General features: G+C 46.6%; 6 protein-coding genes, 1 non-coding gene and 2 pseudogenes across 7 annotated transcripts; 2 read left to right on the forward strand and 7 right to left on the reverse strand.

Annotated features, from left to right (window-relative positions):
- Nucleotides 1-1,089: 1,089 nt before the first annotated feature.
- On the reverse strand, nucleotides 1,090-1,758 carry LOC112344322 (germin-like protein 5-1). Its single transcript, XM_024668785.1, has one exon. It carries the CDS (start codon nucleotides 1,756-1,758, stop codon nucleotides 1,090-1,092), a length of 669 nt encoding a protein of 222 aa, XP_024524553.1.
- A 154-nt stretch (nucleotides 1,759-1,912) lies between these two features.
- LOC9655639 (mechanosensitive ion channel protein 5) lies at nucleotides 1,913-5,375 on the reverse strand. The gene is made up of 5 exons (XM_024668929.1): nucleotides 3,312-5,375; nucleotides 3,117-3,240; nucleotides 2,768-3,061; nucleotides 2,498-2,700; nucleotides 1,913-2,439 (listed from the first exon to the last, which is right to left on the reverse strand). Exons 1-5 carry the CDS (start codon nucleotides 5,141-5,143, stop codon nucleotides 2,169-2,171), a joined length of 2,724 nt encoding a protein of 907 aa, XP_024524697.1. The 5' UTR covers nucleotides 5,144-5,375; the 3' UTR covers nucleotides 1,913-2,168.
- A 500-nt stretch (nucleotides 5,376-5,875) lies between these two features.
- TRNAG-UCC lies at nucleotides 5,876-5,947 on the forward strand. Its single transcript has one exon. It is a non-coding gene; the product is annotated as a tRNA-Gly (tRNA).
- A 76-nt stretch (nucleotides 5,948-6,023) lies between these two features.
- Nucleotides 6,024-7,696, forward strand: LOC9654520 (amino acid transporter ANT1). Its single transcript, XM_002964003.2, has 2 exons — nucleotides 6,024-6,310; nucleotides 6,597-7,696. Exons 1-2 carry the CDS (start codon nucleotides 6,092-6,094, stop codon nucleotides 7,629-7,631), a joined length of 1,254 nt encoding a protein of 417 aa, XP_002964049.2. The 5' UTR covers nucleotides 6,024-6,091; the 3' UTR covers nucleotides 7,632-7,696.
- Nucleotides 7,697-8,157: 461 nt separating this feature from the next.
- LOC112344503 lies at nucleotides 8,158-8,309 on the reverse strand (annotated as a pseudogene).
- A 2,067-nt stretch (nucleotides 8,310-10,376) lies between these two features.
- LOC112344472 (cinnamoyl-CoA reductase 2-like) lies at nucleotides 10,377-11,948 on the reverse strand. The gene is made up of 6 exons (XM_024669331.1): nucleotides 11,662-11,948; nucleotides 11,427-11,596; nucleotides 11,182-11,364; nucleotides 10,949-11,111; nucleotides 10,695-10,887; nucleotides 10,377-10,629 (listed from the first exon to the last, which is right to left on the reverse strand). The coding sequence occupies exons 1-6, from the start codon at nucleotides 11,783-11,785 to the stop codon at nucleotides 10,458-10,460; spliced, it is 1,005 nt and encodes a 334-aa protein (XP_024525099.1). The 5' UTR covers nucleotides 11,786-11,948; the 3' UTR covers nucleotides 10,377-10,457.
- Nucleotides 11,949-12,362: 414 nt separating this feature from the next.
- Nucleotides 12,363-19,144, reverse strand: LOC112344323 (annotated as a pseudogene).
- Nucleotides 19,145-19,859: 715 nt separating this feature from the next.
- LOC112344429 (cinnamoyl-CoA reductase 1-like) lies at nucleotides 19,860-21,263 on the reverse strand. Its single transcript, XM_024669166.1, has 6 exons — nucleotides 21,125-21,263; nucleotides 20,897-21,066; nucleotides 20,652-20,834; nucleotides 20,428-20,590; nucleotides 20,174-20,366; nucleotides 19,860-20,108 (listed from the first exon to the last, which is right to left on the reverse strand). Exons 1-6 carry the CDS (start codon nucleotides 21,240-21,242, stop codon nucleotides 19,937-19,939), a joined length of 999 nt encoding a protein of 332 aa, XP_024524934.1. The 5' UTR covers nucleotides 21,243-21,263; the 3' UTR covers nucleotides 19,860-19,936.
- Nucleotides 21,264-23,103: 1,840 nt separating this feature from the next.
- LOC9654522 (chlorophyll a-b binding protein 4, chloroplastic) lies at nucleotides 23,104-24,384 on the reverse strand. Its single transcript, XM_002964392.2, has 3 exons — nucleotides 24,128-24,384; nucleotides 23,453-23,868; nucleotides 23,104-23,389 (listed from the first exon to the last, which is right to left on the reverse strand). The coding sequence occupies exons 1-3, from the start codon at nucleotides 24,319-24,321 to the stop codon at nucleotides 23,253-23,255; spliced, it is 747 nt and encodes a 248-aa protein (XP_002964438.1). The 5' UTR covers nucleotides 24,322-24,384; the 3' UTR covers nucleotides 23,104-23,252.
- Nucleotides 24,385-27,516: the final 3,132 nt, after the last annotated feature.

Raw genomic sequence — 27,516 nt, forward strand, 5'->3', positions numbered from 1 at the left:
TAAGTTCCAATGTTGCTAGACCCAAGACGGCCACCATCCAAAGTTCTGTGTGTCTCATTAGAGCCCTTGTTGGCTTTGATTTGTTTCTATGTTTTGTTAAATACAAAAATTTCTCATGCAATACAAAACTAAAACTAACTCCTCGATGGCAGACAAATGGCAGAGTGTCAAAGCGCTTAAATGTGGCAAAAAAAATAGTAAAAAAAGGTCAACCCTTTTCTAACGTGGCTATAAAACGAAGAGGTTTATTGTTCCAGCAAAGTAAAATGGGTAGCGTTCTGTGTAAAGGATTGGGACCAGCCTCTGATCTTATGGTGTCGCGGAGGCCAAAGATATGTGGCTTCGGGTGGCGGGAGGAACCCGAGCTTGTGGCAATGACTGAATCTACATCGATAGTGACTTTGATGCCGGAAGGAAGTGACTATCAACCCCAAATCGACTGGAGTAGCCTCCTCCTCGGCGTCTTTGCCAGCCTTTCAGGAGAAACTTTCAAGAACAGATCAAGCTGGGTGAGAGCCATCAAAATATGTGCTCGAGCCATGTCTATGCTCAAAGCTCCTAAGCCCAGTCTGGGCCAGCAGCCGGGGAAAAGAGGAGAACTTCTCGTTCTATCCAAGGATTTCTCGAGCAGCGTTCGAGTTCATAAAGGCTCCATTCTGAAGCTTAAGTCTGTGACGAGGGATGTGCTCATGCAGCTTGTAGCCAAGCATCCGGTTGTGACGAGCCTGCGCTGCGTTGGGCCACCCCGTGTGCTTGTCAAGAAGGAGATTGCGCAAACCACGTTGCCCATCTACAATGGCAAGTTTGATCTCGAGTGCATACCGCGTTGCGGCGTGCTGCTTGGGTATACTCCCAAGTTCTGGATCGTGTACGATCCTACGTATAGCATTTCTTACAAGGTTCGCGACGTTGATCCGAGTGGGGTTGGCGAGTTTGTGTTGGTGGCAATGTAGTGAGATTCGGCAAATGTAACATGCATAAGCATTTATTTGAAAGGGTTGAATCTTTTGAATCCCATTCAAAATGCCAAGAGCAATCTTCAAAAAAATAAAATAAGAACACAAATGCCCATTTGCGGCATCTGCGGACTCACAACTTTGGAAACATTGCACGGATGTTGTCCTTCATCTGCTTCAAACTGGATCCATCTAGCGGGATCCCAAACGCCCTCGCCAGCACCGCGTCCGTGATCTCCGGGTCGGACGCGAACAGCGCGTGTGGCATTTGCATCACCCCCGGGTTCTGGCTGTTGAACGACACAAACGCCGACGCCGGAGAGCTCCCCATGTTGAGTTGAAACTGAGGGAGGCCGCGGGGGAAGATAAACACATCCCCGGGCTGCAGCGTCGTGGCATACAGCTTGAAATCGTTGGTGACAAAGCCGACGTAGAACTGGCCAAAGAGGACGAAGAACTGCTCGGTGGCCCGGGGATGGACGTGCGGGGGATTCACTCCAAAGGGCCCAAAGTCGGCCCTCGCCGCGGAGATGCCCATGCTGTTGAGGCCCGGGAACTTGAAAACGTTGATGGTGGTGATCTTGAGCCCCAGGGTGTTGTTAGTGTCGGCCGCCACCCCAAGCCCCCGGAAGCGAAAGTCCTCTCCCACAACCTGGGAGATGGGCTTGCAGGGGAAACCATTCACCAGGGTAACGCTGGAGTTGAGATCCGCCACGCAGATGTCCTGGAGAGGGTCGGAATCAGCGCAAGTTGCCAGCTTTGCCAGAAACGATAGAAGAACACATGAGATCACCACCGCCATTTGAATCATCTGGATGAAATCTAGCTAAGAAACTCTCTCTTGAATGGATCTTAGAGGGGAATTGCAAGATGGAGCTACAATGAACGGTAACCATGGTTATATATCTGTAAGTTTTGTTGTGATCAACCGGGACGTGCAAGGTGACAAGGCTTGATTTAAAACACGAGCGTCGTATTCAATTGCCTGGTGCTACATGTCTAGTTCTTGCAGTAACTAGCACGAACTTCCATTTTCACATAGTGCCAAGGGCATCTACAGTACTCTCGTCCACTTCTCATGTTCAGATAGTGCCAATGGCATCTACAGTACTCCCGTCCACTTCTCATGTTTGCTTCCAACACTAGCTCAATGACAGACCACTGTCTGACAGAAAGTAAGTTTAGAGATCTTGAAGACCGAGTTTGACAGCTCTAGGACAGGCGGAAGGGATGTGCAGCAATGGTGTGATTGTCGGAGAGAGTGACCTCTTGCGGAGGAAGATGGTACTCGATCCCGAGCTCCTGGAAGAAAGTCTTGAGCTTGATCAAGAGGTCGGAGCGGCGAATGAGCCGCTCGCCATTGTTTTGGTAGTTCATCGTGTGCTGGACCCAGAGCGCCATCTTCATTCGGTTCATGTCCTCGATGTCCTTGACCACGATGGTCGACTTGTTGTGCCAGTGAGCCGATTTGGAGCTGATATACCTGCAAAACAAGCACGATCAAAGTCAATCTGGATTGAGCAAAGCTGGAAACGACGAACTTTGAGACTCGCTCCTTGAGTGCCGCGATCTTCTCGACGGGGGTGGACATGTCCACGGTGAAGTCGATGGCGTCGGTCATGTCGGGGCTCCGGTAGTAGTTGCTGATCGGCTTGCTGGCTAGAACAGAGTTGGGATAGTAAATCTTCTCGTTGTCATAGCGGAGAAACACGGTGGTCAGGATGTTCATCTCCTCCACGATCATCTAGAAAAGCCACCCCACGTTTGATCTTGAGAACTTTGAGAGAAACATATAGTATCGATCCACTTGCCTGGACGCCATCGATGACACAGCGATCGCCCACGTCGTAGGGATGCATCACGAACAGGAAGATGATGGCCTCGAACACCGTCTTGCAAGTGTTGCCAAAGATGAAGACGATGAGCAGCAGCTGCGACGATGCGAAGATGAGTAAGTGCGAGGTGGCGATGCCCAGCACCAGCAGCCAGATTATCACAATCACCACCGCGGTCACGGCATTGATGATGTGGTGGAGCTTGTCCACCGCGGTTTTGGTGTCATTGAGCGACAGCGCCAGTGATCTCCTCTCCCGGTACACACTGATCTAGAATGCGCAAAGAAGACGAAGTTTTCAGCTGAAAGGTCGGTTTTTTACGTACCACCCAGTTGACGAGGTTCTTCTTGGTGATGGTCTCGGCCTCGGCGGCGCCCTCGAACAGCGCCAGCGCCTTGTGAGCCTCGCTGGGCGTGAGGAAGCGCAAGAGATCCTCGAGCACAATCTGCCTGAAAGAAACGATCAATCGCCCTCGATCATCTATCGGCTCGTGAAACCATGCACCACGATGAGGACTTACTTGCTTCCCGGCTGCGCGACGTTTCTAAACACCTCCTTGGCCGCCGCGCGCGCCTGCCACTCGGTCTGGATCTCGTTCTCCTGCCCATCGTCGCTTCTGTCGATCGTCTGCGACAGCGTCGAGATGTTGGACTGCTTGACGAGCATCACCAGCCGCTTCATGTTCCACGCCGAGACGTTCCGCTGGTTCATCTTTTGCAGCTTGTCGATGCTCAGCACCGAGTCCGACGAAGCCTTATCCTTCTTCTTGGCGGCGGCGGTGGCGGGAGCGCTTTGATCCACCACCTTGAAGCTCAGGCCTTTCTTCTTGATCAAGGACGGTGGCGCTCCACCGCGATCGTCATCGCCCACGAACTCCAGCGGCGGCCCGGACAGCTTCTCCAGGATGTACTGGCTGAAGAGCGACTCCTGGATGCGATCGAAGTACGTGTTGACGTGGTAGGAGCTGGCCAGCACCTTGACGAAGAGCAGCTTGGCCAGCCACACGAAGGCCGCGATGAGCAGGCAAATGAGCACCTTGGTCACGTAGAGGAGCGCGCGATTGTTCTTGGTGGAGCGCTCCACCTTGGGATCGAAGAGGAGGAGCCACGCGACGAGCGCGAGCGTGAGCCAGAGCGCGGTCTGGACGCCCTTGCGCAGGCCATAGACGAAGTAGAGCACGCGCTTGCGCCACAGGAAGTTGCGCTCGATGAAGAAGACTGCGACGTGGATGATCCAGCCGCTGAGGAGGCGGCCGCTGAGCGCCACCAGCACCATCACCGTCCACTTCCACAGCTCCAGGCCCAGGATGGAGCGCCGCCGGAGCACCGCCACCGTGACGCTGCAAACGAGCAGCGCGGTGAGGAGGACGAGCGCCACCAGCTGGAAGAGCGAGCAGCAGCCCCAGCGCGCGTGGCGGTACTTGTCCGGGAGATCGACGTCGCGGAGTGGATCCTCCTCCTCCGCTGGCGGCGCCGCATCTCCGCCGCCTAGCCGCCCGGAGCCCGGCGCCGCCGCATTGCCCGGGGTGGCGAGCTTGGATTCTTCGCGCGGCTGTGGTGGCGGTGGCGGCGGCTCCGCTAGCCTGGATTTGCTCTTGAGCCTGGCGGGGGCCTTGACCACCACCGCGTCCACCGGGGTCGAGTTCTTGGGCTCCTTGATCGTCGGCGGTGCTGGCGCTGGCGGTGGCGCTGGATCGAAGCTCACGGTTTTGGGCGAGGGGATCGCGGCGGGCGGCGAATCGGCGGTGGCGGCGGCGGCGATCGCGTTTCTAAGCGTCGTGGTGTTCTTGGCATCGCCCAGGAAGATCTCCGCGACTTGGGGGCTGCTCACGCGCCTCGCGGGCGAGGATTGCGCGGACGATTGCTTGGGTGGGTCTTGCTCCTGGCGATTGGGAGAGGGGAGTCTGTGGTAGCCCTGTCCATTTCCCCTGTTCTTGGGTGGTGGGAGAGACGAAGAGGGCGCCGGCATTGCGCCGCCGCCGCTGCCATTGCTCAATCCCACCCCAAAATCGAAGCTTTTGTTCCTAGCGCCGGGGACGCTCCCTTCTTCTGCTTGCTCGCTGCTCTCGATCACCGCCGCCATAGCCAGGGGCTGTTCGTCTTCCGAGAAGTTGTAGCTGGAGCCCCTGGACGATCTGGCGGAAATGCCGCTGGCCTTGGGCGGCGATCTTCTCGGCGATGGGCTCTTGGGCGCGTCGCAAACCACCGAGATCCGCTCGCCATTGGACGATCCCGGTGGCGGTGGCGGCGGCGAAGAGGACGGCGAATCTCTCCTGCCAGCAATGGATCGCTGCTGCTGCTGCTGCTGTTGCTTCTCGATCGTCACGACAACATCATGGCGATTCTTGTCCATCGCCGACCGATCGATCCTCCTTTGCGCGGAGATGCTTTCGAGTCCGAGAGAGGGAAAGAATCAAAAGAGAAAGGAGGAGAGGAAGAGAGAATAGATTCTTTCTTTCACTGCCACTCACCTGAGAGAGAGAATGTGGATCGCTCTCAAAGCGACCGGATGCGATGCCTTGCCCTCGAGACACAAGCCATTTTCTATGAAGATCCTGGCATAGATAGAGTCACTCTGGGTGACACAAAACACAAGGGAGTCAAAAGAGAGAATAGTTTTTGTCTAAGCGATCAAGAGCTTAGTTATCGGTCTATCTCTAAAGATATATTTTCTTTGCATGTTCGATGCTTTCTTCATACATCGCATCAGTTGCATTAGCAACGTATTATCATAGCAATGCTATGCAAGGTCTGGATTTTTGGCGGCAGGGGTCGTGGTACGGAGGGATAATACTAAATTTTCCCGCTTTTTCAGGTTTAATTGCGCTGACACCATTGCAAGCGATGTTTCACACACAGAGAATCCAAGAGAGAACACTTCTAACACGTTCGAATATCCCCTGATTATGCCTGGGAAGCCCAGCCACTCACGCAAACTTTGGTACCGTGAATTCGCAGACCAGGCATTTGCATAATTCCACTCCACTGCCTTGTTGATGAATTTGCCTGTACCAAAAGCTCATCCTTTATAAACTCTATGCAAAAACCATCCAGCACTAGCTTGTGGAAAGAAAATAACACAAAGGCGTTAGTAGTCCAACGGTTAGGATAATTGCCTTCCAAGCAATAGACCCGGGTTCGACTCCCGGCTGACGCACCTAGATTCCGGCTCTCTCTCTCTCTCTCGTTTTGCCATTATTACGTGTCCTGCCTTAGAAGGGCCGAGAGAGTTTGCGCGAGCCTTCTTTTTTTTGTTCGCTACATCAAGATAGAGCTTCGATCTTCTCTTTGATCGATTGAGATGGTGGACGAGGCGACGGCGCTTTTGCCGCGATCATCGTTGCTGCCAGGAGGTGGAGAAGGAGCGTCGGTGAGGAAGACGTTTGCCAACATTATCATCTCGATTCTAGGGTCGGGCGTGTTGGGGCTTCCATTCACTTACAGGGTCAGCGGATGGGCGGTTGCTGCTACCTCGATCACCCTTGCGGGAGGTCTCTCCTATTACTGTATGATCTTACTGGTGAGCTAAGCTCCTCCTATTCGAGCCATCTTTTCTAGCTTGATTGGTAGTGAGTAGTGAATGTAGCACCAACGAGTTTGCTTTGATCGAGTAGATCGTGTTGTTCTTGAGTTCTAGTGAATAGGGAGACTTGATCTTCTATCCTACACGACAACTTTACTATAGTTTTCATTCGCTACATTGCATCTAGTCCATCTCGACTTAGATTGTCTCACTGATCACTTGTCTCGCGTATGATCTTGAGTAGTTTCCATACTCACATCTCACCACTCTCGCTCTCTCGCAGGTAAAGTGCCGGGACAAGCTTTCCAGCAATGGCGGCCACCACTTCATCCAAACATACCCGGACCTGGGATACCACACCTTCGGCAACCTCGGCCGCCAAGTCATCGAGGTGACGCTCCTCATCTCCCAGGCCGGCTGCTGCGTCGCATATCTCATCTTCATCGGCCACAACTTGTCCTCCGTCTTCTTCCCGGACTCCAAGTACGCGCTGGTAATCGCCATCCTCGTCCCCCTGGAGATCCTCCTCGCCTGGGTGCGCTCCCTCGCGTCCCTGGCGCCCTTCAGCATCTTCGCAAACGTCTGCAACGTCCTCGCCATGGCCATCGTCATCAAGGAGGACCTGGGCCGCCTCCATAGCACCGGAGAAAAGATGGCGACCTTCAAAGGGTGGCAGTCGGTCCCCTTCGCGCTCGGGGTGTGCATCTACTGCTACGAGGGCTTCGGCATGACGCTCTCGCTACAGGCATCCATGAGGAAGCCACACAAGTTCGCCAGGGTTCTCGGCCTCGCGTTTGGATTGATCACGACGGTCTACCTGGTGTTTGGACTCGCCGGGTACGCGGCCTTTGGCGAGGAGACGCTGGACATCGTGACGCTCAACCTGGGGAACCGCGACTGGTCGACCAAGCTCGTCAAGCTCGGCCTCTCCATCGCGCTCTTCTTCACGTTCCCGGTGATGATGTACCCCGTGTACGAGATCTTCGAGGGGAGGCTGCTGCTCAACAAGTGGTTCCAGCGGAGCGTGGTGCCATCGCCAAGGCTGCTGGCCGCGGTGACGGGCTCCATCCGCGGGGTCGTCGTCGTGGTGGTGGCGCTCATCGCGGTGGCCGTGCCCGGGTTTGGGACTTTCATCTCGCTGGTGGGAAGCACCGTGTGTGCGCTCCTCGCGTTCGTGTTCCCGGCGCTCTTTCACGCGCGGGTGTGCGCGGATGCGCCGGCGTGGTCGAGGGCCGTGGACGCGACGCTGGTGGTCTTTGGAGTCGTGTTTGCGGTGTACGGCACGTACCAGACATGTACGAATGCGTTCGTCAAGTAAGGCGTGGTCGTTTTTCTTACGTTGTCGCTCGAGATAATTGGATCTCTTTATCTTGAGTCAGAGTCGAAGCTTCTTTGGCTGGAGACTTTTTAATGTTATAAAATAAGCTTGTAGGCAAGAGCACATCTAATCTTTCAAGACCTAGTTACGTCAAAATATGGATTAGTAAGTTTGATGAAGTGGAACCAAACAACACAACAAACTTTATTCATATGAAGCATCATGGATCCATATACAAGTAACCAAAATATCATATGTAAATCAAGAGCAAACAAAACCACATTCAAGTACTAGAACTAACCTTCAGAAGCAAAGTCTGCAACTTCTGAAGGAGCTGAGGAAGTTCTTAGGAGCTCCATACTTTCCCCCCACTTCGTGCATCAATGGAATTTGGAAACTTGAAGAAAGGTCCAAGCCATAGAACTGGTTCCGTAGAATATTTCATGTGCGGTGAACTAAGCTATTTGTGCATATCTTTATCTATCTCATCCAATCCAACTATCCAACTTAGAGATTTACCGATTTGGAGAGGGCCGCACGTACGCGAGCCCTCAACTTCCAGAAATTCACGACGTCCACTCTGGAAGAAGGTAGGCCAGCCAAGCCAGAGTGCAATGGGAAGGCCAAACCTGGGCCATTGGCCTTCAGGATCACCAATAAACCCCGTCAGGTAAGTATGGAACTACAGACCTTGATTTATATACTGCTCTTGTGGCGTCATTCCACGCTCGGGCATGTGGGATAGGTTTTACGGTTTGGTCAAAACCTTAAGCAAGGACCGAACCAAAGAACCTGCATTCTCTTTTGATGGCCCAGCTGCGATATTCACCAGCTTCAAGCAAGAACCTAAGAAAGCAGGTTAAACGTCCCTCATTGTCGAAACTTGTGATCACGATATTCATTTATTTTCGCACAACACAAGAAGTCTTCGAATTCTTTCATTTTCATGGCAGAAAACCTTGTTCAGGCAGAGTTTGTTCGTAAGGAATGAATCCTCCGATTAGATCTGTAGTTTTCTTCTTCTCGGGAGGGATTCCATCGTATGTTCCGGCATGAGGAATGCCAATGGTCGTTTCACCCTACACATCAAAATTTCGTAAACGCTTTGAAAAAACCAATGAAATGCAAAACTCACTCTTGGGCACAGCTGCGAAGCCGGGGAGCTTTTCCTTGACCGATTTCAGGACGTCTCCTTGGGAACCCTAAAGCAGTCTCGTTCTCAACTACCAATATGTGAACTTTTGCAACATCTTTCACGTCCACGAAAGGAATGTAAGAAGCACTTAGCAAAGGATTCCGGGAACCTGGATCACCACAAACAAGACATTGTGTTTGTATGAGAAAACCAAAGAAACTAACCTTCCACAACTTGAGATATTCGTTGCTAGTGTTCATGGTCTGTTGCAAGAGAGGGCCAAACACATCACACAGGCACACCACAACAAGTTCGAGACCATGCTGTCTTCTCAGACTCCAGTACCACCGCTGCAAAACAATGCCAACTCAAAAGACTCAAACTAAAGTCCAAATTCATTGACTTGCCCTCGGTAGTAGTCAATGCTAGCTCTCGTCAACCATCTTGTCCTCCGGACGATCCGAGTCACACATGACCGCGGTGCCGGAGGAGGTCATCACCACTCGCTTGATCTTGCAGTGAGGATCCTCACTGCAACCACGCATCACATCCTCCGTTCCAGTGATTCCTGGGACCAACACATCCTGGCAGAAAAGAAAACCCAGATAATTTCTCATGAGATAAAACCAGCAAGATTCTCACATCTGCGGTGTCAAAATTCCAGAAGAAGGGGCAGTCCGCGTGAAAGACGGCATCACTGCCCCGGACTGCCAGGTTGTAGTCGAGAACATCGGCTTTCAACAGCTTGAGCCTCTCGCCAGCTCCTGGGAGCTGCTTGAGATGTCCACACTTGGCATTGTTACCTGACGATACACATATCATGCATGGGTCATTCAGGTGGAGGTGGTGGATCCAATACTACTTACTTGGATTGCACACGGTGCCGTGAACCGTGTAGCTTCTCGAGAAGCTGCTTTACAATCCAAGAGGCAATGAAACCCCCGGCTCCAGTCACACACATGATTCTTGCTTGCTTCCATTGCCATGCTCTTTGCTTTAATTTGCTACTTATTTGCTCTAGCTTGCGCTGCTGTGTTTTTATACACTCTATCAAGTCTTCAAGAATTTCCGCTTGCCTTCTGAGCAAGCATCCTGGAGCACTGTGGCGTCGCAACTGGAGCACTGAGGCACCGGTCTCTAGACTTATTGGTAGAATTTAATGTTTTATAGATAGATGGGGACGCTAAGATTGCTATTTAACTTATTTATTATGGCTAAATTAGATGTGTGCATCATGTTGGGCAGTGGTGGTGGAGTTTTTGTAAAGCAGCAATATGCTCTTGCACCTTTTACTTCTATAATACTAATTTTAGGTGAGAATGCAGCGTTTATGAAATGCAAAATGCGCTTTGAAGTTGCTGGTGGTACACGGAGGCGACAGTAGCAGCAAGAGAGGGTTCAATTTTCAATCTTCTCTTGCATTTTTCCTCCAAAGACTATCAAGCTCGGAACACGTCGCACTCCACTAGGGCATCCAACTCGCCATCGCCATCCCTCTTAGAACCCTGGACAATTCCATAACAACAGCAAAATATAAGACGTTCTCTTTGAGTAAGCAAGAACTTAAGAGAAAGCAGGTTAAGTGCGTAAAGTGGAGTTGAGAGTCTTTATAATTTGCAAACCAATACGCACATTCATTCATTTTCGTTTTCATACAGATCTATAGCAATAGTCCTTGAGTTCTTTCATTTTCATGGCAGAAAACCTCGTTCACGGATGCTAGCAATGGTGTCAAAGAGAGTTTGTTCATAAGGTATGAATCCTCCTATTAGCTCTGTAGTTTTCTTGTTCCCAATCTTCTCGGGGGGGATTCCATCGTATCTTCCGGCATGAGGAATTCCAATGCTCGTTTCAGAAACACCCCTACCCATACAAATCTCATTACGCTTTGAACAAAACTGAACAAAAAGGAATGAAAGTAAACTCACTCGTGGGCACAGCAGCGAAGCTCGGGGAACTTTTCCTTGACCGATTTCAGGACGTCTCTGTGGGAAACGCTCAGTGCAACGCAAAAGTAGCGCCCCAAAGCAGCCTCGTTCTCGACTGCCAAAATGTGAGCTTTTGCAACATCTCTCACGTCCACGAGAGGAATGTAAGAACTTGGCGAAGGATTCCGGGAACCTAGATTATCACAAACAAGATAAATGTCTGTACGAGAAAACCAAGGAAACAACAGTCAAACCTTCTACAACTTCCTTGAGATATTCGCTGCTAGTGTTGAGGGTTTGTTGCAAGAGAGGACCAAACACGTAAACCGGGCACACCACGAGAAGTTTGAGCCCTTTCTCTTCGGCAAACTTCCATGCCGTCTTCTCCGCCTCGGTCTTGGCAACCAAGTACCACCGCTGCAAAACGAAGTCCAACGCACAAGAGTCAAGAGTCAAATTAAGTCCAAAGCAAGTCCCATTTAGTTGCCTCGTTTTTGCGGCAGTGGTCAACGTTCGTCCAGCAGCGCTCATCAACCACCTTGTCCTCGGGACGATCGGGGTCAAACATGACCGCTGCGCCGGAGGAAGTCATCACCACTCGCTTGATCTTCTCCTCGCTGCAAGCACGCATCACATTCTCCGTTCCAGTGATTGCTGGGACCAACACATCCTGGCAGAAAACAAAACTCGAAATTTCTCATCGCCCACGAGCAAAACCAGCTAGATTCTTACATCTGGGGTGTCAAACTTCCAGAAGAAGGGGCAGGCTGTGTGGAAGACGGCCTCACAGCCCCGGACTGCTGGGACAATGGAATCGTAGTCGAGAACATCGGCTTTGAACAGCTTGAGCCTCTCCCCAGCTCCTGGGAGCTGCTTGAGATGTCCACACTTCGCATTGTTACCTGATGATTGGGTCATTCAGATTTCGGCTATGGATCAAAGGTAAAAGGGAGAAGTCTATGCTTACTTGGGTCGCGCACGGTGCCGTGAACAGTATAGCCTTTCTCCAGAAGCTGCTTTACAATCCAAGAGGCAATGAAACCCCCGGCTCCAGTCACACACACGACCTTCTTGCTTTCTTCCATTGCCATGCTCTTTGCTCTATTTGCTACTTATTTGCTCTAGCTTGCGCTGCTGTGTATTTATACACTCTATCAAGTCTTCAAGAATTTCCGCTTGCCTTCTGAGGAAGCATCCTGGAGCGCTGTGGCGTCGCAACTGGAGCACTATGGCGCCGGTCTCTAGGCTACTGTTTAACTTAATTGATTTTCTATAGATAGATGGGGACGCTATTAAGCGTGCTATTTACCTATTTATTGTGGCTAAGTCAGATGTCTGCATCATGTTGGTGGAGTTTTTGTAAAGTAGCAATAGGCTCTTGCACCTTTTGCAGCTACTATACTAATTTCAGGTTAGAATGGCGCTTTGAAGTTGCTGGTGGTGCGACGGTAGCAGCAAGGGAGGGTTCAATTTTCAACCTTCTCTTGTATTTTTACATCCTCCGAAGACTAACACGTCGCACTCCACTAGGGCATCCAACTCACTTGGACAATTCCATAACAAGAGCAAAATATAAGAGCTGCGTTCTCTTTGAGGAAGCAAGAACTTAAGAGAGAGAAGGTTAAGTGCGTTGACTTCACTCCTAAAGTGGAGTTGAGAGTCTTTATCTTTTGCAAACCAATATGCACATTCATTCATTTTCGTTTTCATACAGATCTATAGCAATAGTCCTTGAGTTCTTTCATTTTCATGGCAGAAAACCTCGTTCACGGATGCTAGCAATGGTGTCAAAGAGAGTTTGTTCATAAGGTATGAATCCTCCAATTAGCTCTGTAGTTTTCTTGTTTCCAATCTTCTCGGGGGGGATTCCATCGTATCTTCCGGCATGAGGAATTCCAACGCTCGTTTCAGGAACACCCCTACCCATACAAATCTCATTACGCTTTGAACAAAACTGAACAAAAAGGAATGAAAGTAAACTCACTCATGGGCACAGCAGCGAAGCTGGGGGAACTTTTCCTTGACCGATTTCAGGACGTCTCTGTGGGAAATGCTCAGTGCAACGCAAAAGTAGCGCCCCAAAGCAGCCTCGTTATCGACTGCCAAAATGTGAGCTTTTGCAACATCTCTCACGTCCACGAGAGGAATGTAAGAAGTTGGCGAAAGATTCCGGGAACCTGGATCATCACAAACGAGATAAATGTTTGTACGAGAAAACCAACGAAACCACAGTCAGACCTTCTACAACTTCCTTGAGATATTCACTGCTAGTGTTGAGGGTTTGTTGCAAGAGAGGACCAAACACGTAAACAGGGCACACCACAAGAAGTTTGAGCCCTTTCTCTTCGGCAAACTTCCATGCCGTCTTCTCCGACTCCGTCTTGGCAACCAAGTACCACCGCTGCAAACCGAAGTACGAGTCAAGAGTCGAATTAAGTCAAAAGCAAGTCCCATTTACTTGCCTCGATTTTGCGGCAGTGGTCCAGCAACTCTCATCAACCACCTTGTCCTCGGGACGATCCGGGTCAACCATGACTGCTGCGCCGGAGGAGGTCATCACCACTCGCTTGATCTTCTCCTCGCTGCAAGCACGCATCACATTCTCCGTTCCAGTGATTGCTGGGACCAACACATCCTGGCAGAAAAAAAAACTCAGAAAATTTCTCATTGCCCACGAGCAAAACCAGCTAGATTCTTACATCTGGGGTGTCAAACTTCCAGAAGAAGGGGCAGGCTGTGTGGAAGACGGCCTCACAGCCCCGGACTGCCGGGACAATGGAATCGTAGTCGAGAACATCGGCTTTGAACAGCTTGAGCCTCTCCCCAGCTCCTGGGAGCTGCTTGAGATGTCCACACTTCGCATTGTTACCTGATGATTGGGTCATTCAGATTTCGGCTATGGATAAGGGAGAAGTCTATGCTTACTTGGGTCACGCACGGTGCCGTGAACAGTATAGCCTTTCTCCAGAAGCTGCTTTACAATCCAAGAGGCAATGAAACCCCCAGCTCCAATCACACACACGACCTTCTTGCTTGCTTTCATTGCCATGCTCTTTGCTCTATTTTGCTACTTATTAGTTTATTTTGCACAACACAAGGTTTCTTGCACTTTTCACTATACCCACTTCTTGTGATTGATGCTGGTGATTCTCATGTTTAAGGACAAGAGTGAGAATATAGTTATGGCTATGATATTTGTTATTAAGCATGTGATAAAGTTGGCCATATGTATCAACATTGTTAACATTTTTCAGATTAGTGTCTTCCATTTCGTAAGTGAAAGCTTTAGCATTAACAAAATTTTGTTGGTGTTATTATAATTGAAGGTTTTGACATAGAAATTCTTTAGGGAAATGAAGAGTCACACAAGTAATGAAGAGTCTTTATGTGAATAAGTAACCCTTTCATCCTTCTTTTGAGAGTATTATTAAGGAATTCATCAAGTATTTAGTTTCCAAATTTGTTTTTATAATAAAAGGTATTTTATTATTCTCTTGATAAAGGTTTGAATTTATCTTTTATTGTTCAGCTTATTGCCATATATTGATGTCTATAGTTGTGTCATGTAATAGAACCAATTTTCATTTTTTATGGCAACAATTATATATATACATGTGTATGGGATGAGATAAACCTAGCTATACATGTGGCAAATTTTGAGCTTGAACTTTAATTATTGCAGGTGGTGTTGAGTCAAGTTTTTGATTTTATTATTGATATAGTGTCGCAAATGTGACTTTGAGTATCGAAAGTTATATGTCGGCCAGTCCTTACGGACATTCTTTACTTACTGTCACAACGGCAGGAAGTCAGTATTGCTGGACCTATTATTAGTCTCCACCTAAGTTAGTTGAGAAACTGATCATCACATATGCACTTAGACTAAAAGGGTACTAAAGAAGGAAATCCTACGTTGTCAATTAGTCAAGCATACTTGGCATGGTGATGAGAAACTCATATTGTTGACTTGCACTTGCTAGTGTTGGGAACCCCGTAATATTGAGTTTGGTCTCTTAATATCACTAAATGATAGCTTACTGTGTCTGCAAAACACCCTCGCTATCATGCTCTTTGTGTTAGTTTCAATTCGATCCCAAATGTTAATTATAAAAAGTGTCTAGATTTGCTCATTTGGCATATCTACGGAATGTAGAAATTGGCTTGAACACAATGGTGTTTGTTCCGTGTCCAAATTCACAATTTAGCGCCATTTCATATTTAGTAAGTTTTAAGCTTGTCCCAGAGACTAACTCCTGATGCTAAAGGAGGCTTGGGGTGAAAGCCTAAAGCATGTGTTTCTGAAAGGGGGGGGGGGGGGGGGTTCCAAATGTATAGTAGGGATAGTGGGTAGGTTGGGCATGGCTGACCAACCTGAGGCATAGTTTAGCTCTCGCTTGTATGCTTGTCCTTGTTCTGCATCTGGCTTGGGTCTAAGCCCAAGTTCCATTCCATGTTAGCTGGTGAAGTACTTATATCTTTACATTAGGCCACCGGTATGCTGAAATAGCACTAGACCCTATTTGGCTCCGTTTTGCATGTTGGTCTTGGCATTGGGATGTTAATTGCTTTAGGACTGTTCCAAGTCACTCCGGGCTCCTGTCCCTTCGCTCCTTGGGTTATATGCTTAAGAATTGCTCCATGGTCCAGTTCCGACACTCCTTGGCTCTATGCTTGGGAGTTTGGCACCATTCCTTTGTTTAGTGGCCCAAGGCCCTGAACCTTAGGTTCCACACCACAATCCTATGGACATGTGGTATATAACATGTGGCATATAGAGGGTTTAGGTTCCACTTCGTGGTGTTATTCTATGGTAAATTACCATAGGATAAAGGGTAAAAACCACGTGCGCTACATATAGATTGATTATAACATAATTATGATAAGTGTGACTTTGAGGCTTCTTCCCTTTATTTTATATTTCCTCACATTTCTTCCATTCTTCTCACTTTTGTTCTCTTTTGTCTCTTTGCTTCTATCATTTTTGCTTCTTTATTATTTTCTATTGTATTTCAATTTTGCTTTTATATTTCCTTTATAGATCCTTCTGATGTTGCAATAATGGACCAACTCAAGAATGAGTATGTTGATCTTTTTTATTTTGACTTGTTGTTTGGGGCTTGCAACACATCATCTTGCTCATCCAATTAAAATTATTATTTAGCATCAGTCATTAAAGGAAATCAAGATTTTACACATAAATATCAAAAAGATGTTAAAAATAGGTGTTATCCAAAATTTTTAAAGTCCTTAAACATATGAATGTCATCTTATGATGGGAGTGTTCACTTTTGTATTGACTAAATTCAATGCTAACTCTATGGTTAAACTCATAAATTATAAGGCTTTTTTCTTCATCCCATATCAAAGTTAGAGGTTGAAATTACTAGAGCAAGAACTTTGGGTTCTATATATATATGATGTAATATATATCACCAACATATAATAATCAAATAACAATAATACAATAATAAATCATTGGTTTACCATTGAGATAAAAAAAATTGTAGTTATATATGTCAATGTCAAAATACAATATGGTAGTAGAAAAAATAAAGAATTGTCAGAATTGTGCTTTTAAAGAACTCCCCTACACATCAAAATTTCGTAAATGCTTTTAAAAAAACCAATGAAATGCAAAACTCACTCTTGGGCACAGCTGCGAAGCCCGGGGAGCTTTTCCTTGACCGATTTCAGGACGTCTCTGTGGGAACCCTAAAGCAGTCTCGTTCTCAACTACCAATATGTGAACTTTTGCAACATCTTTCACGTCCACGAAAGGAATGTAAGCACTTAGCAAAGGATTCCGGGAACCTGGATCACCACAAACAAAACATTGTGTTTGTATGAGAAAACCAAAGAAACTAACCTTCCACAACTTGAGATATTCGTTGCTAGTGTTCATGGTCTGTTGCAAGAGAGGGCCCAAGACATCACATGGGCACACCACGACAGGTTTGAGACCATGCTATTTTCTCAGACTCCAGTGCCACCGCTGCAAAACAATGTCAACTCAAAAGACTCAAACTAAAGTCGAAATCCATTGCCTTGCCCTCGGTAGTAGTCAATGCTAGCTCTCGTCAACCATCTTGTCCACCGGACGATCCGAGTCACACATGACCGCGGTGCCGGAGGAGGTCATCACCACTCGCTTGATCTTGCAGTGAGGATCCTCACTGCAACCACGCATCACATCCTCCGTTCCAGTGATTCCTGGGACCAACACATCCTGGCAGAAAAGAAAACCCAGATAATTTCTCATGAGATAAAACCAGCAAGATTCTCACATCTGCAGTGTCAAAATTCCAGAAGAAGGGGCAGGCTGCGTGAAAGACGGCATCACTGCCCCGGACTGCCAGGTTGTAGTCGAGAACATCGGCTTTCAACAGCTTGAGCCTCTCGCCAGCTCCTGGGAGCTGCTTGAGATGTCCACACTTGGCATTGTTACCTGACGATACACATGCATGAGTCATTCAGGTGGAGGTGGTGGATCCAATACTACTTACTTGGATTGCACACGGTGCCGTGAATCGTGTAGCTTCTCGAGAAGATGCTATACAATCCCAGAGGCAATGAAACCCCCGGCTCCAGTCACACACATGATTCTTGCTTGCTTCCATTGCCATGCTCTTTGCTTTAATTTGCTACTTATTTGCTCTAGCTTGCGCTGCTGTGTATTTATACACTCTATCAAGTCTTCAAGAATTTCCACTTGCCTTCTGAGCAAGCATCCTGGAGCACTGTGGCGTCGCAACTGGAGCACTGTGGCACCGGTCTCGTTCAATTTATTTATTGGTAGAATTTAATGTTTTATAGATAGATGGGGAGCCGGTCTCTAAGATTGCTATTTAACTTATTTATTGTGGCTGAATCAGATGTGTGCATCATGTTGGGCAGTGGTGGTGGAGTTTTTGCAAAGCAGCAATATGCTCTTGCACCTTTTACTTCTACAATACTAATTTTAGGTGAGAATGCAGTGTTTATGAAATGCAAAATGCGCTTTGAAGTTGCTGGTGGTACACGGAGGCGACAGTAGCAGCAAGAGAGGGTTCAATTTTCAATCTTCTCTTGCATTTTTCCTCCAAAGACTATCAAGCTCGGAACACGTCGCACTCCACTAGGGCATCCAACTCGCCATCGCCATCCCTCTTAGAACCCTGGACAATTCCATAACAACAGCAAAATATAAGAGCTGCGTTCTCTTTTGAGTAAGCAAGAACTTAACAGAAAGCAGGTTAAGTGCGTAAAGTGGAGTTGAGAGTCATTATAATTTGCAAAGCAATACGCACATTCATTCGTTTTCGTGTTCATACAGATCTATAGCAATAGTTCCTGAGTTCTTTCATTTTCATGGCAGAAAACCTCGTTCACGGATGCTAGCAATGGTGTCAAAGAGAGTTTGTTCATAAGGTATGAATCCTCCAATTAGCTCTGTAGTTTTCTTGTTCCCAATCTTCTCGGGGGGGATTCCATCGTATCTTCCGGCATGAGGAATTCCAACGCTCGTTTCAGGAACACCCCTACCCATACAAATCTCATTACGCTTTGAACAAAACTGAACAAAAAGGAATGAAAGTAAACTCACTCGTGGGCACAGCAGCGAAGCTGGGGGAACTTTTCCTTGACCGATTTCAGGACGTCTCTGTGGGAAACGCTCAGTGCAACGCAAAAGTAGCGCCCCAAAGCAGCCTCGTTCTCGACTGCCAAAATGTGAGCTTTTGCAACATCTCTCACGTCCATGAGAGAAATGTAAGAATTTGGCGAAGGATTCCGGGAACCTGGATTATCACAAACAAGATAAATGTCTGTACGAGAAAACCAAGGAAACAACAGTCAAACCTTCTACAACTTCCTTGAGATATTCGCTGCTAGTGTTAAGGGTTTGTTGCAAGAGAGGACCAAACACGTAAACCGGGCACACCACAATAAGTTTGAGCCCTTTCTCTTTGGCAAACTTCCATGCCGTCTTCTCTGCCTCGGTCTTGGCAACCACGTACCACAGCTGCAAAACGAAGTCCAACGTACAAGAGTCAAGAGTCAAATTAAGTCAAAAGCCAGTCCCAATTACTTGCCTCGTTTTTGCGGCAGTGGTCAACGTTCGTCCAGCAGCGCTCATCAACCACCTTGTCCTCGGGACGATCCGGGTCAAATATGACCGCTGCGCCGGAGGAGGTCATCACCACTCGCTTGATCTTCTCGTAGTCGAGAGCATCGGCTTTGAACAGCTTGAGCCTCTCCCCAGCTCCTGGGAGCTGCTTGAGATTATTCCACACTTCGCATTGTTACCTGATGTTCTATGGATCAAAGGTGAAAGGAAGTCTATGCTTACTTGGGTCGCGCACGGTGCCGTGAACAGTATAGCCTTTCTCCAGAAGCTGCTTTACAATCCAAGAGGCAATGAAACCCCCGGCTCCAGTCACACACACGACCTTCTTGCTTGCTTCCATTGCCATGCTCTTTGCTCTATTTTGCTACTTATTTTCTCTATAGCTTGCGCTATTTATACACTCTATGAAGTCTTCAGGAATTTCCGCTTGCCTTCTGAGGAAGCATCCTGGAGCACTGTGGCGTCGCAAATGGAGCACTGTGGCGCCGTACTGTTTAACTTAATTGGTAGAATTTAATGTTTTATAGATGGGGACGCTATTAATCGTGCTATTTAACTTATTTATTGTGACTGAATCAGATGTCTCGGCTAGGTGAGGATCGTGTTGAAGTTCCAACCCAAGAGGCATCAGGAGGGGCAACAGGCAGTGAAGCCGAGGTCGGGGACAGAAGGCGTGGTGGTAACAGACCTGAAGGAGCTTAGTGAACGAATGACTCATGAGATTATCAAAACAGCTTATTATAATCTGTCGGTCTCATGCTCCACAAGACCCCGTAAACAGTTAATGAATGAGTTAATAATCTATTGCACCTTTTGCAGCTGCTACACTAATTTCAGGTGAGAATTCAGTGTTATGAAATGCAAAATGCGCTTTGAAGTTGCTGATGGTACACAGAGGCGACAGTAGCAGCAAGGGAGGGTTCAATTTTCAATCTTCTCCTGCATTTTTACTTCCCTCCAAAGACTATCAAGCTCGGAACACGTCGCACTCCAGTAGGGCATCCAACTCACTTGGACAATTTAGCAAAATATAAGACCTGCGTTCTCTTTGAGTAAGCAAGAACTTAAACAATACGCACATTCATTCATTTTCGTTTTCATACAGATCTATAGCAATAGTCCTTGAGTTCTTTCATTTTCATGGCAGAAAACCTCGGTCACGGATGCTAGCAATGATGTCAAAGAGAGTTTGTTCATAAGGTATGAATCCTCCAATTAGCTCTGTAGTTTTCTTGTTCCCAATCTTCTCGGGGGGGATTCCATCGTATCTTCCGGCATGAGGAACTCCAAAGCTCGTTTCAGGAACCCCCCTACCCATACAAATCTCATTACGCTTTGAACAAAACTGAACAAAAAGAAATGAAAGTACACTCACTCTTGGGCGGAGCAGCGAAGCTCGGGGAACTTTTCCTTGACCGATTTCAGGACGTCTCTGTGGGAAACGCTCAGTGCAACGCAAAAGTAGCGCCCCGAAGCAGCCTCGTTCTCGACTGCCAAAATGTGAGCTTTTGCAACATCTCTCACGTCTACGAGAGGAATGTAAGAACTTGGTGAAGGATTCCGGGAACCTAGATCATCTCAAACAAGAGAAATGTCTGTACGAGAAGACCAACGAAACCACAGTCAAACCTTCTACAACTTCTTTGAGGTATTCGCTGCTACTGTTGAGGGTTTGTTGCAAGAGAGGACCAAACACGTAAACCGGGCACACCACGAGAAGTTTGAGCCCTTTCTCTTCGGCAAACTTCCATGCCGTCTTCTCCGACTCCGTCTTGGCAACCAAGTACCACCGCTGCAAAACGAAGTGAGAGTCAAGAGTCGAATTAAGTCAAAAGCCAGTCCCATTTACTTGCCTCGTTTTTGCGGCAGTGGTCAACGTTCGTCCAGCAGCTCTCATCGACCACCTTGTCCTCGGGACGATCCGGGTCAATCATGACCGCTGCGCCGGAGGAGGTCATCACCACTCGCTTGATCTTCTCCTCGCTGCAAGCACGCATCACATTCTCCGTTCCAGTGATTGCCGGGACCAACACATCCTGGCAGAAAACAAAACTCGAAATTTCTCATCGCCCACGAGCAAAACCACCTAGACTCTCACATCTGGGGTGTCAATCTTCCAGAAGAAGGGGCAGGCTGTGTGGAAGACGGCCTCACAGCCCCGGACTGCCGGGACAATGGAATCGTAGTCGAGAACATCGGCTTTGAACAGCTTGAGCCTCTCCCCAGCTCCTGGGAGCTGCTTGAGATGTCCACACTTCGCATTGTTACCTGGGTCATTCAGATTTCGGCTATGGATCAAAGGTAAAAGGGAGAAGTCTATGCTTACTTGGGTCGCGCACGGTGCCGTGAACAGTATAGCCTTTCTCCAAAAGCTGCTTTACAATCCAAGAGGCAATGAAACCCCCGGCTCCAGTCACACACACGACCTTCTTGCTTGCTTCCATTGCCGTGCTCTTTGCTCTAATTTGCTACTTATTTGCTCTAGCTTGTGGTGCTGTGTATTTATACACTCTATTAAGTCTTCATGGAAACATCTTATACACTCTATTAAGTCTTCAAGGAAGCATCCTGGAGCACAGTGGCTAGACTACTGTTTATCTTAATTGGTAAAATCTAATTTTTTATAGATAGATGGCGCTGTGCCGGTCTCTAAGCTACTTATTTATTGTGGCTGAATCAAATGTTTGCATCATGTTGGTGGAGTTTTTGTAAAGCAGGTGAGGACCACCAACCCAAGAGGCAACAGACAGGTCGGTGAAGCGGAGGGCGGGGACAGAAGGCATGGTGGTAGAAGCCCTGGAAAAGCTTAGCGAACGAATGGCTCATGAGATCATCAAAACACCCTAATGAATGAGTTAATAAGTTTGCTATACTAATTTCAGGTGAGAATTCAGTGTTATGCAATGCAAAATGCACTTTGAAGTTGCTGGCGGTACACGGAGGCGACAGTAGCAGCAAGGGAGGGTTCAATTTTCGATCTCCTCTTGCATTTTTACATTCCTCCAAAGACTATCAAGCTCGCTCTCCAGTTCCCACTCACTTGCACAATTGAGCAAAATATAAAACCTGCGTTCTCTTAAGCAAGAACTTTAGAGAAAGCAGGTTAAGTGCGTCGACTCCACTCTTAAAGTGGAGTTGAGTCTTTATCTTTTGCAAACCAATACACACATTCATTCATTTTCGTTTTCATACGGATCTATAGCAATAGTCCTTGAGTTCTTTCATTTTCATGACAGAAAACCTCGTTCACGGATGCTATCAATGGTGTCGAAGAGAGTTCGTTCATAAGGTATGAATCCTCCAATTAGCTCTGTAGTTTTCTTGTTCCCAATCTTCTCGGGGGGGTTTCATCGTATCTTCCGGCATGACCCTACCCATACAAATCTCATAACGCTTTGAACAAACTGAACAAAAAGGAATGGAAGTACACTCACTCTTGGATCATCACAAAAGATAAATGTTTGTACGAGAAAACCAACGAAACCACAGTCAAACCTTCTACAACTTCCTTGAGATATTCGCTGCTTGTGTTGAGGGTTTGATTTTTGTGTCATGTTTCAACTTTTCAAAAGGTTGACCGCTGTATCAAGATGTGATGGTTTTTAGAAATTCAAATATAAATTCCTTCCCTTGACAAACAACAGAGTGTAACTCAAGAATCCAGATTTCTAAAAGACAGAGAGCCAATCAGTTTGCACTTAACATGAGGGGAGATTGCAGACGCCGAGGAGACTGTTGGCGAAGGGACGCAGCATCGGGGTACAGGCGCCGCACTCGTGCGCAAACTTGGCCATTGGCATGCAGCACTGCTCCGTGATGTTGGTGCCGCGGCTGCCGGTCAGCACGTAGCTCTGGCACCCGTTATACTTGCTCAGCATGTAGCGGAAGTTGCATGCGCCGGTGCTGTTGCTTGAACCTGATCCCGCTCCTGAACCTGATCCCGCACCTGCTCCACCGCTTCCGCCTCCAGGGATGATCGGAACTTGGGCCTGCGCGCAGACGCCACTCTGCTGATCCACCACCAGCAGCAGAATGAAAAGCACTTGAAATGCTGCGGAGATTGCCAGCTTCGAAGACATTGTCGATGGAGATTCTGCTTGCTTGCCCAGGAAGAGCCAAGAGGAAGTGCAAGACGCAGTGAGCAGCGATGCGATGGCTGGTTCCTGGCTTTGGCCGAGCACAGGAATTTATATGCGTCTCGAGCCTGGATGTTTGATGGTCAATAAATGTTGACACAACAACAACGCCCCAAATCTCTCCACAATCCCCGCGAGCGTTGCAACCACAGCCATGCAGTGTCTCTTGTATGGAAGTATTCTCTTTCCAGTGGGTAAATACCATGAGCTAATTTACAAATCGATAATATAGATGCCATTCATTTTCACTTTTCTTTTTCGGCTCTTTTTTTTTTCTGGTTGGAAAGAAAGTTGGAACCATGACCGCTCTCGCTTAACTCACAGACCTTGTATGCTCTGGACAATGGTGTGGTGCCATGGGTCGCTAAGGTGCGTCAGCAAGTTCTCGAAAGGTCCCTGGTGTGTCACGTTGGACTGGATGATGAATCCAAGGAACGCGAGCATTGCAAGGCGACCTGCGCAAAACAAAGGTTCGATCGATCACACAATCAAGAGCTTTCAAAGAACAAGAACTATACCATTTGCCAGCTCCTTTTCTTTGTACTCCTCGTTGGCTGGGAAGTTGAGAGGATTGAAGATGCCTCCCGGGTAGCCGACCTCGTTGGGAGGCAAGCTGTAGCCCTTGAAGATCGGATCCTGGTTGACGCTCCCGGGGTACTTGATGTCTTGCCATCTCCTCACCTCCACGTAGTGGAACATGAGAAACTCGATGACGAAGAGCGTGGACGCTGGAGCAAAGTACTCCACCTTGCCAGCGTCATACCACAGCGGCGCGTTGATCACCCCGATCTTGGTGAGGACCTCAGGGATGAGCATGCCGGCAACTCCAACCATGGCCCAGCGTCCGTTTTGGAGCTCGGCTTGGACGTACCACTTGAGGTTGGCCGGGTCGCCGGCGAGTCCCAAAGGATCGAAGCCATTGTCTCCGGGAAGGCTGGAAGAAACCAAGACAAGTGTAAGCTTCTCACACAATTTTAGCTCAAGACAAGTTCACCACACTATACTATAGATTTCACACAAATCTTGGTCTAGCATCGAGCTTTCGCGTGGATATATATCCATGCCAGGGCTTCCAGGCAATGTGATCTACGTGGACTAAAAGCCATACTTCTAGCATTGCACCGAAACTAGAGCCTTATCGATCAGAGAACTCTTTCTAATCTGCTATAGAGAGATCACACGAGCTCACATACCTTCCATTGAGATAGCCAGGAGACGCCAATCCGGGGCACCACTCGCCTTTCTTGGCCTCCACCTTGAATTTGCCAGTCGCGAAAGAAGGCGCGGCCACGGCTCGGGATCCCCTCTGGAGCTTGCTACTCGATCTCGAGAGGAATGTGGATGGGCACGACACGCCGATCGATGCCTGCATTGTCGATGCCGCCATTTTTCCTCCTCCTCGGCTCGATCCCTCAAGCAGTGTCTTCTTCCAATTTTACCTAAGAAGAACTGGATGTGTGGCCTTGGCCATCGGGCGGCCCAGCTGCTCCCAGAATCTAATCTGACGGCTCCTGGCCAGCCTAGTTTTCGCAATGGATATCTCGGCGTGGCCAATGAGAGTGCGCATGGCCAATCCGGCCGGGTGCTCCCTGGACCGTTCGTTTCTGGATCCAACGGCTGAGCGCAGCTCTACCATAAGAGCCACAAGAGAGAGTTTGTGGCTTCCAGTTTGCTGCTCTCTCCATATCTTTTTCTTCCATCAGAGAAGTCTAGATAATTAGTGTAAATAGTTAAGCATTTATCCTTAGTTTCGCTAAGCTCATAGCTTAATTGAGCTGCTAATAAGAACTCAACTGTATAGCTAGAAAGCATAGTAGGGAAGACCCCTCGCCTCTACGAAGTAGACATACTAGACACACTTAAGATCTAAATTGATGTGATTGCCAAATTGCTCCTTGATGCTATCAGAATCAAGCACTCCTTGAGCTGATTCATTGTAGGCCCTTTGGTTTATTCTCATAAAGTTTTATGTAATCTTTTCCATTTTTACTTTTTTTTCACGTGCAAGCTTCCTAGAACCATATCAGAATCCAAAAGGAAGAATAATCCAGCACCCCTCTCTTACGTGGCTACCCCCTTACCACGCTCACTACTCTTAGCCCTGCAAACTTTAATTAGTAGATGTTGTTAATGGGCATGTTAATGATTATAATTTTATATTTAGCCAGTGAATGAACAACTATAATTTATAAATATATAACCTACGCTTGGTTTAAGTTTTTCCTCATTGTGTGTGCTCCTTATATTTTCTCAAGATAATATTCTTTATTTCTTTGATCTTATTGAGAGAATTAATAGTAAGAAAAATTCTTTTACTTTCTGTATTATGGTTGGTCTTCTTCCAGAAGAGAGAGAATATGAAAGATGCCATTGACTAATGAGATATCGATATCATTATCGAGGTTGTAAAGATGGTTTGAAGTGGAATTGTAAAAATTGCAATACCACAAGATTTCTTAGAGTTAATATTTGATTTGCAAATAGTAAATTCACATTTATTCAAATGTTTAGAGTGATGTATTGTTGATGCATTAAAATGCCACAAGATCAAGTTCATATTGAGTGTAATATTAAAGTGAGCACAAGATAACAAATTGGTACAACTTTTGTCATGATATTTATATTATTACATTACAATGAAGTAGTTAAAAGATTGGTGGTCCAGAAAGAAATATGAAAATTGATGAAAGTAAGTTTGGTAAGAAAAAATATAATTGTGGTAGAAGAGTAGAAAGTCAATGGATCTTTGAAGGAATTGAATGTGATTCAAATTGAATGTTTATAGCTTCGGTGGCCAATCATATTACACAAAATTTAATTGATATATTATATACATATGTTGAACTAGGAAAGTTCTATTTCTATAATTATTATTAACTAATAATTATAATTAATATTTTAGGAACAATTATATATAGTGATTATTGGGCTGGTTATAATTCAGAGTGGTTGAATTAGTTGAACTTCACTTATTATACAGTAAACCACTACCAAATTTTTGTTGATCCCATAACTAGAGTTTATACAAATCATATTGAATCATTCTATGTAGTCATATTAAGGTATACAATCAAGGATAATGCTGTTATAGTAGAATAAATAGTATATTTTACTTTGTACTTTTAAATACTTAAAAATAATTGATAAAATAATATACTAGAACAATCTTTAATTTATAGCAATGAGGTGGCATACAATTCCAAATAAGCAAATGGGCCCACCCTAAATAGGGGGTGGAGGGGGTTGCTATATTGTGCATTCTACCTATCCAAAAAGACTGCCTTTTAGAGCATCTTAGTAGTAAACCAGTTATATACAAGCCTACCATGCCTAAAGGTAATCACCTCAATCCCTTTGCTACTCAAAAACTCTAGAGTCTTGGGACACAGGCCTTGCTCTCCAAATGAAATAGCCATAGTATATAACACTATCTTTCATCTGCTCATGTACTACAGCTATCATGGGTACATGATTATTCAATTGGCGGTAGTAGAACTTGAGCACCAAGAAGATCTACACCCTTGAGTTGGGGACGTTGAGGTAGCTATCAGTGTAAGAAAACAGTTTTGTGTAAGTTACAAATTTTACCAACTTACTTTGTCTATTTGCTTTGGCCTTAGTTAAGTTCTTTCGCCAAGGTTCTTGTATATTGTATGAACTCCTAGTTAGTTCTACTTGGTTTCAGCTACTTACTACATAAATAACAAAGCATTAGCCATCTATCCACGGATTCCCAAATTCTCTCATAATCCCCCTCCCTGGATTAGATTAGATTTAAGGTTCAGTTGCTCTCCCTACAAGCACAAGCAACTAAGCACATCAAGCCTCCAAGTTTCTCACATCCCTTAGTACAACAAAATTTGATCATGAGACCCTTTAAATCCCAAACCTTGGGTGTATCATTTACTTTGGGACACTTCGGAGGGGGGGGGGGGGGGGGAACACTGTGGCCTAATGGCTCGATATAAGTACCCTTACTCCTTTATTTCCATCTTGAAGAGAAGGTCCAAGCCCCTAGGAAGGACCAATAAGCCATAAGGTACTCAAGTGGGGCATCACTCCATATAAGTTAAGAGCATTGTAATCAATTTCCCCTCCGAGAGTGACTATTAATATATAGAATATATAAATATGCATACTAATTAGTCAAAAAACTATAGCTTATATACAAAAGCAAGTGGCCTAGATTGAAATTAATTTGAAATCCCTCTATGCTAATATAAGTATACAATATTACAGTTATATACTTGGACCTCATATCATCCCCTCTTTGTGGAAGGATAGAAGGACTTAATCTACCAATCTTTCTATTGTATAGATTAGTTAATCCATGTAAGGCAATTAGTCATCCACCTATAATATAGTCTCTTTATTCCATATAAGCTAACTAGTCATCCATTTGTACCATAGTTTTGTTATTTTTGGAAGGATAAAAGGATTGAATTTACCAATCCTTCTATTGTGTAAACTAGTTATTCCATATGAAATAATTAGTCATATATTCATACTATAGTCTTGCTATTCCATGTGAGGTAACTAGTCATCCATCCATACCACAATCCCACTCCACAAGAGGAAGGAC

This window comes from Selaginella moellendorffii, unplaced genomic scaffold (genome assembly GCF_000143415.4).
Source record: "Selaginella moellendorffii unplaced genomic scaffold, v1.0 SELMOscaffold_4, whole genome shotgun sequence".
Lineage (NCBI taxonomy): Eukaryota > Viridiplantae > Streptophyta > Lycopodiopsida > Selaginellales > Selaginellaceae > Selaginella > Selaginella moellendorffii.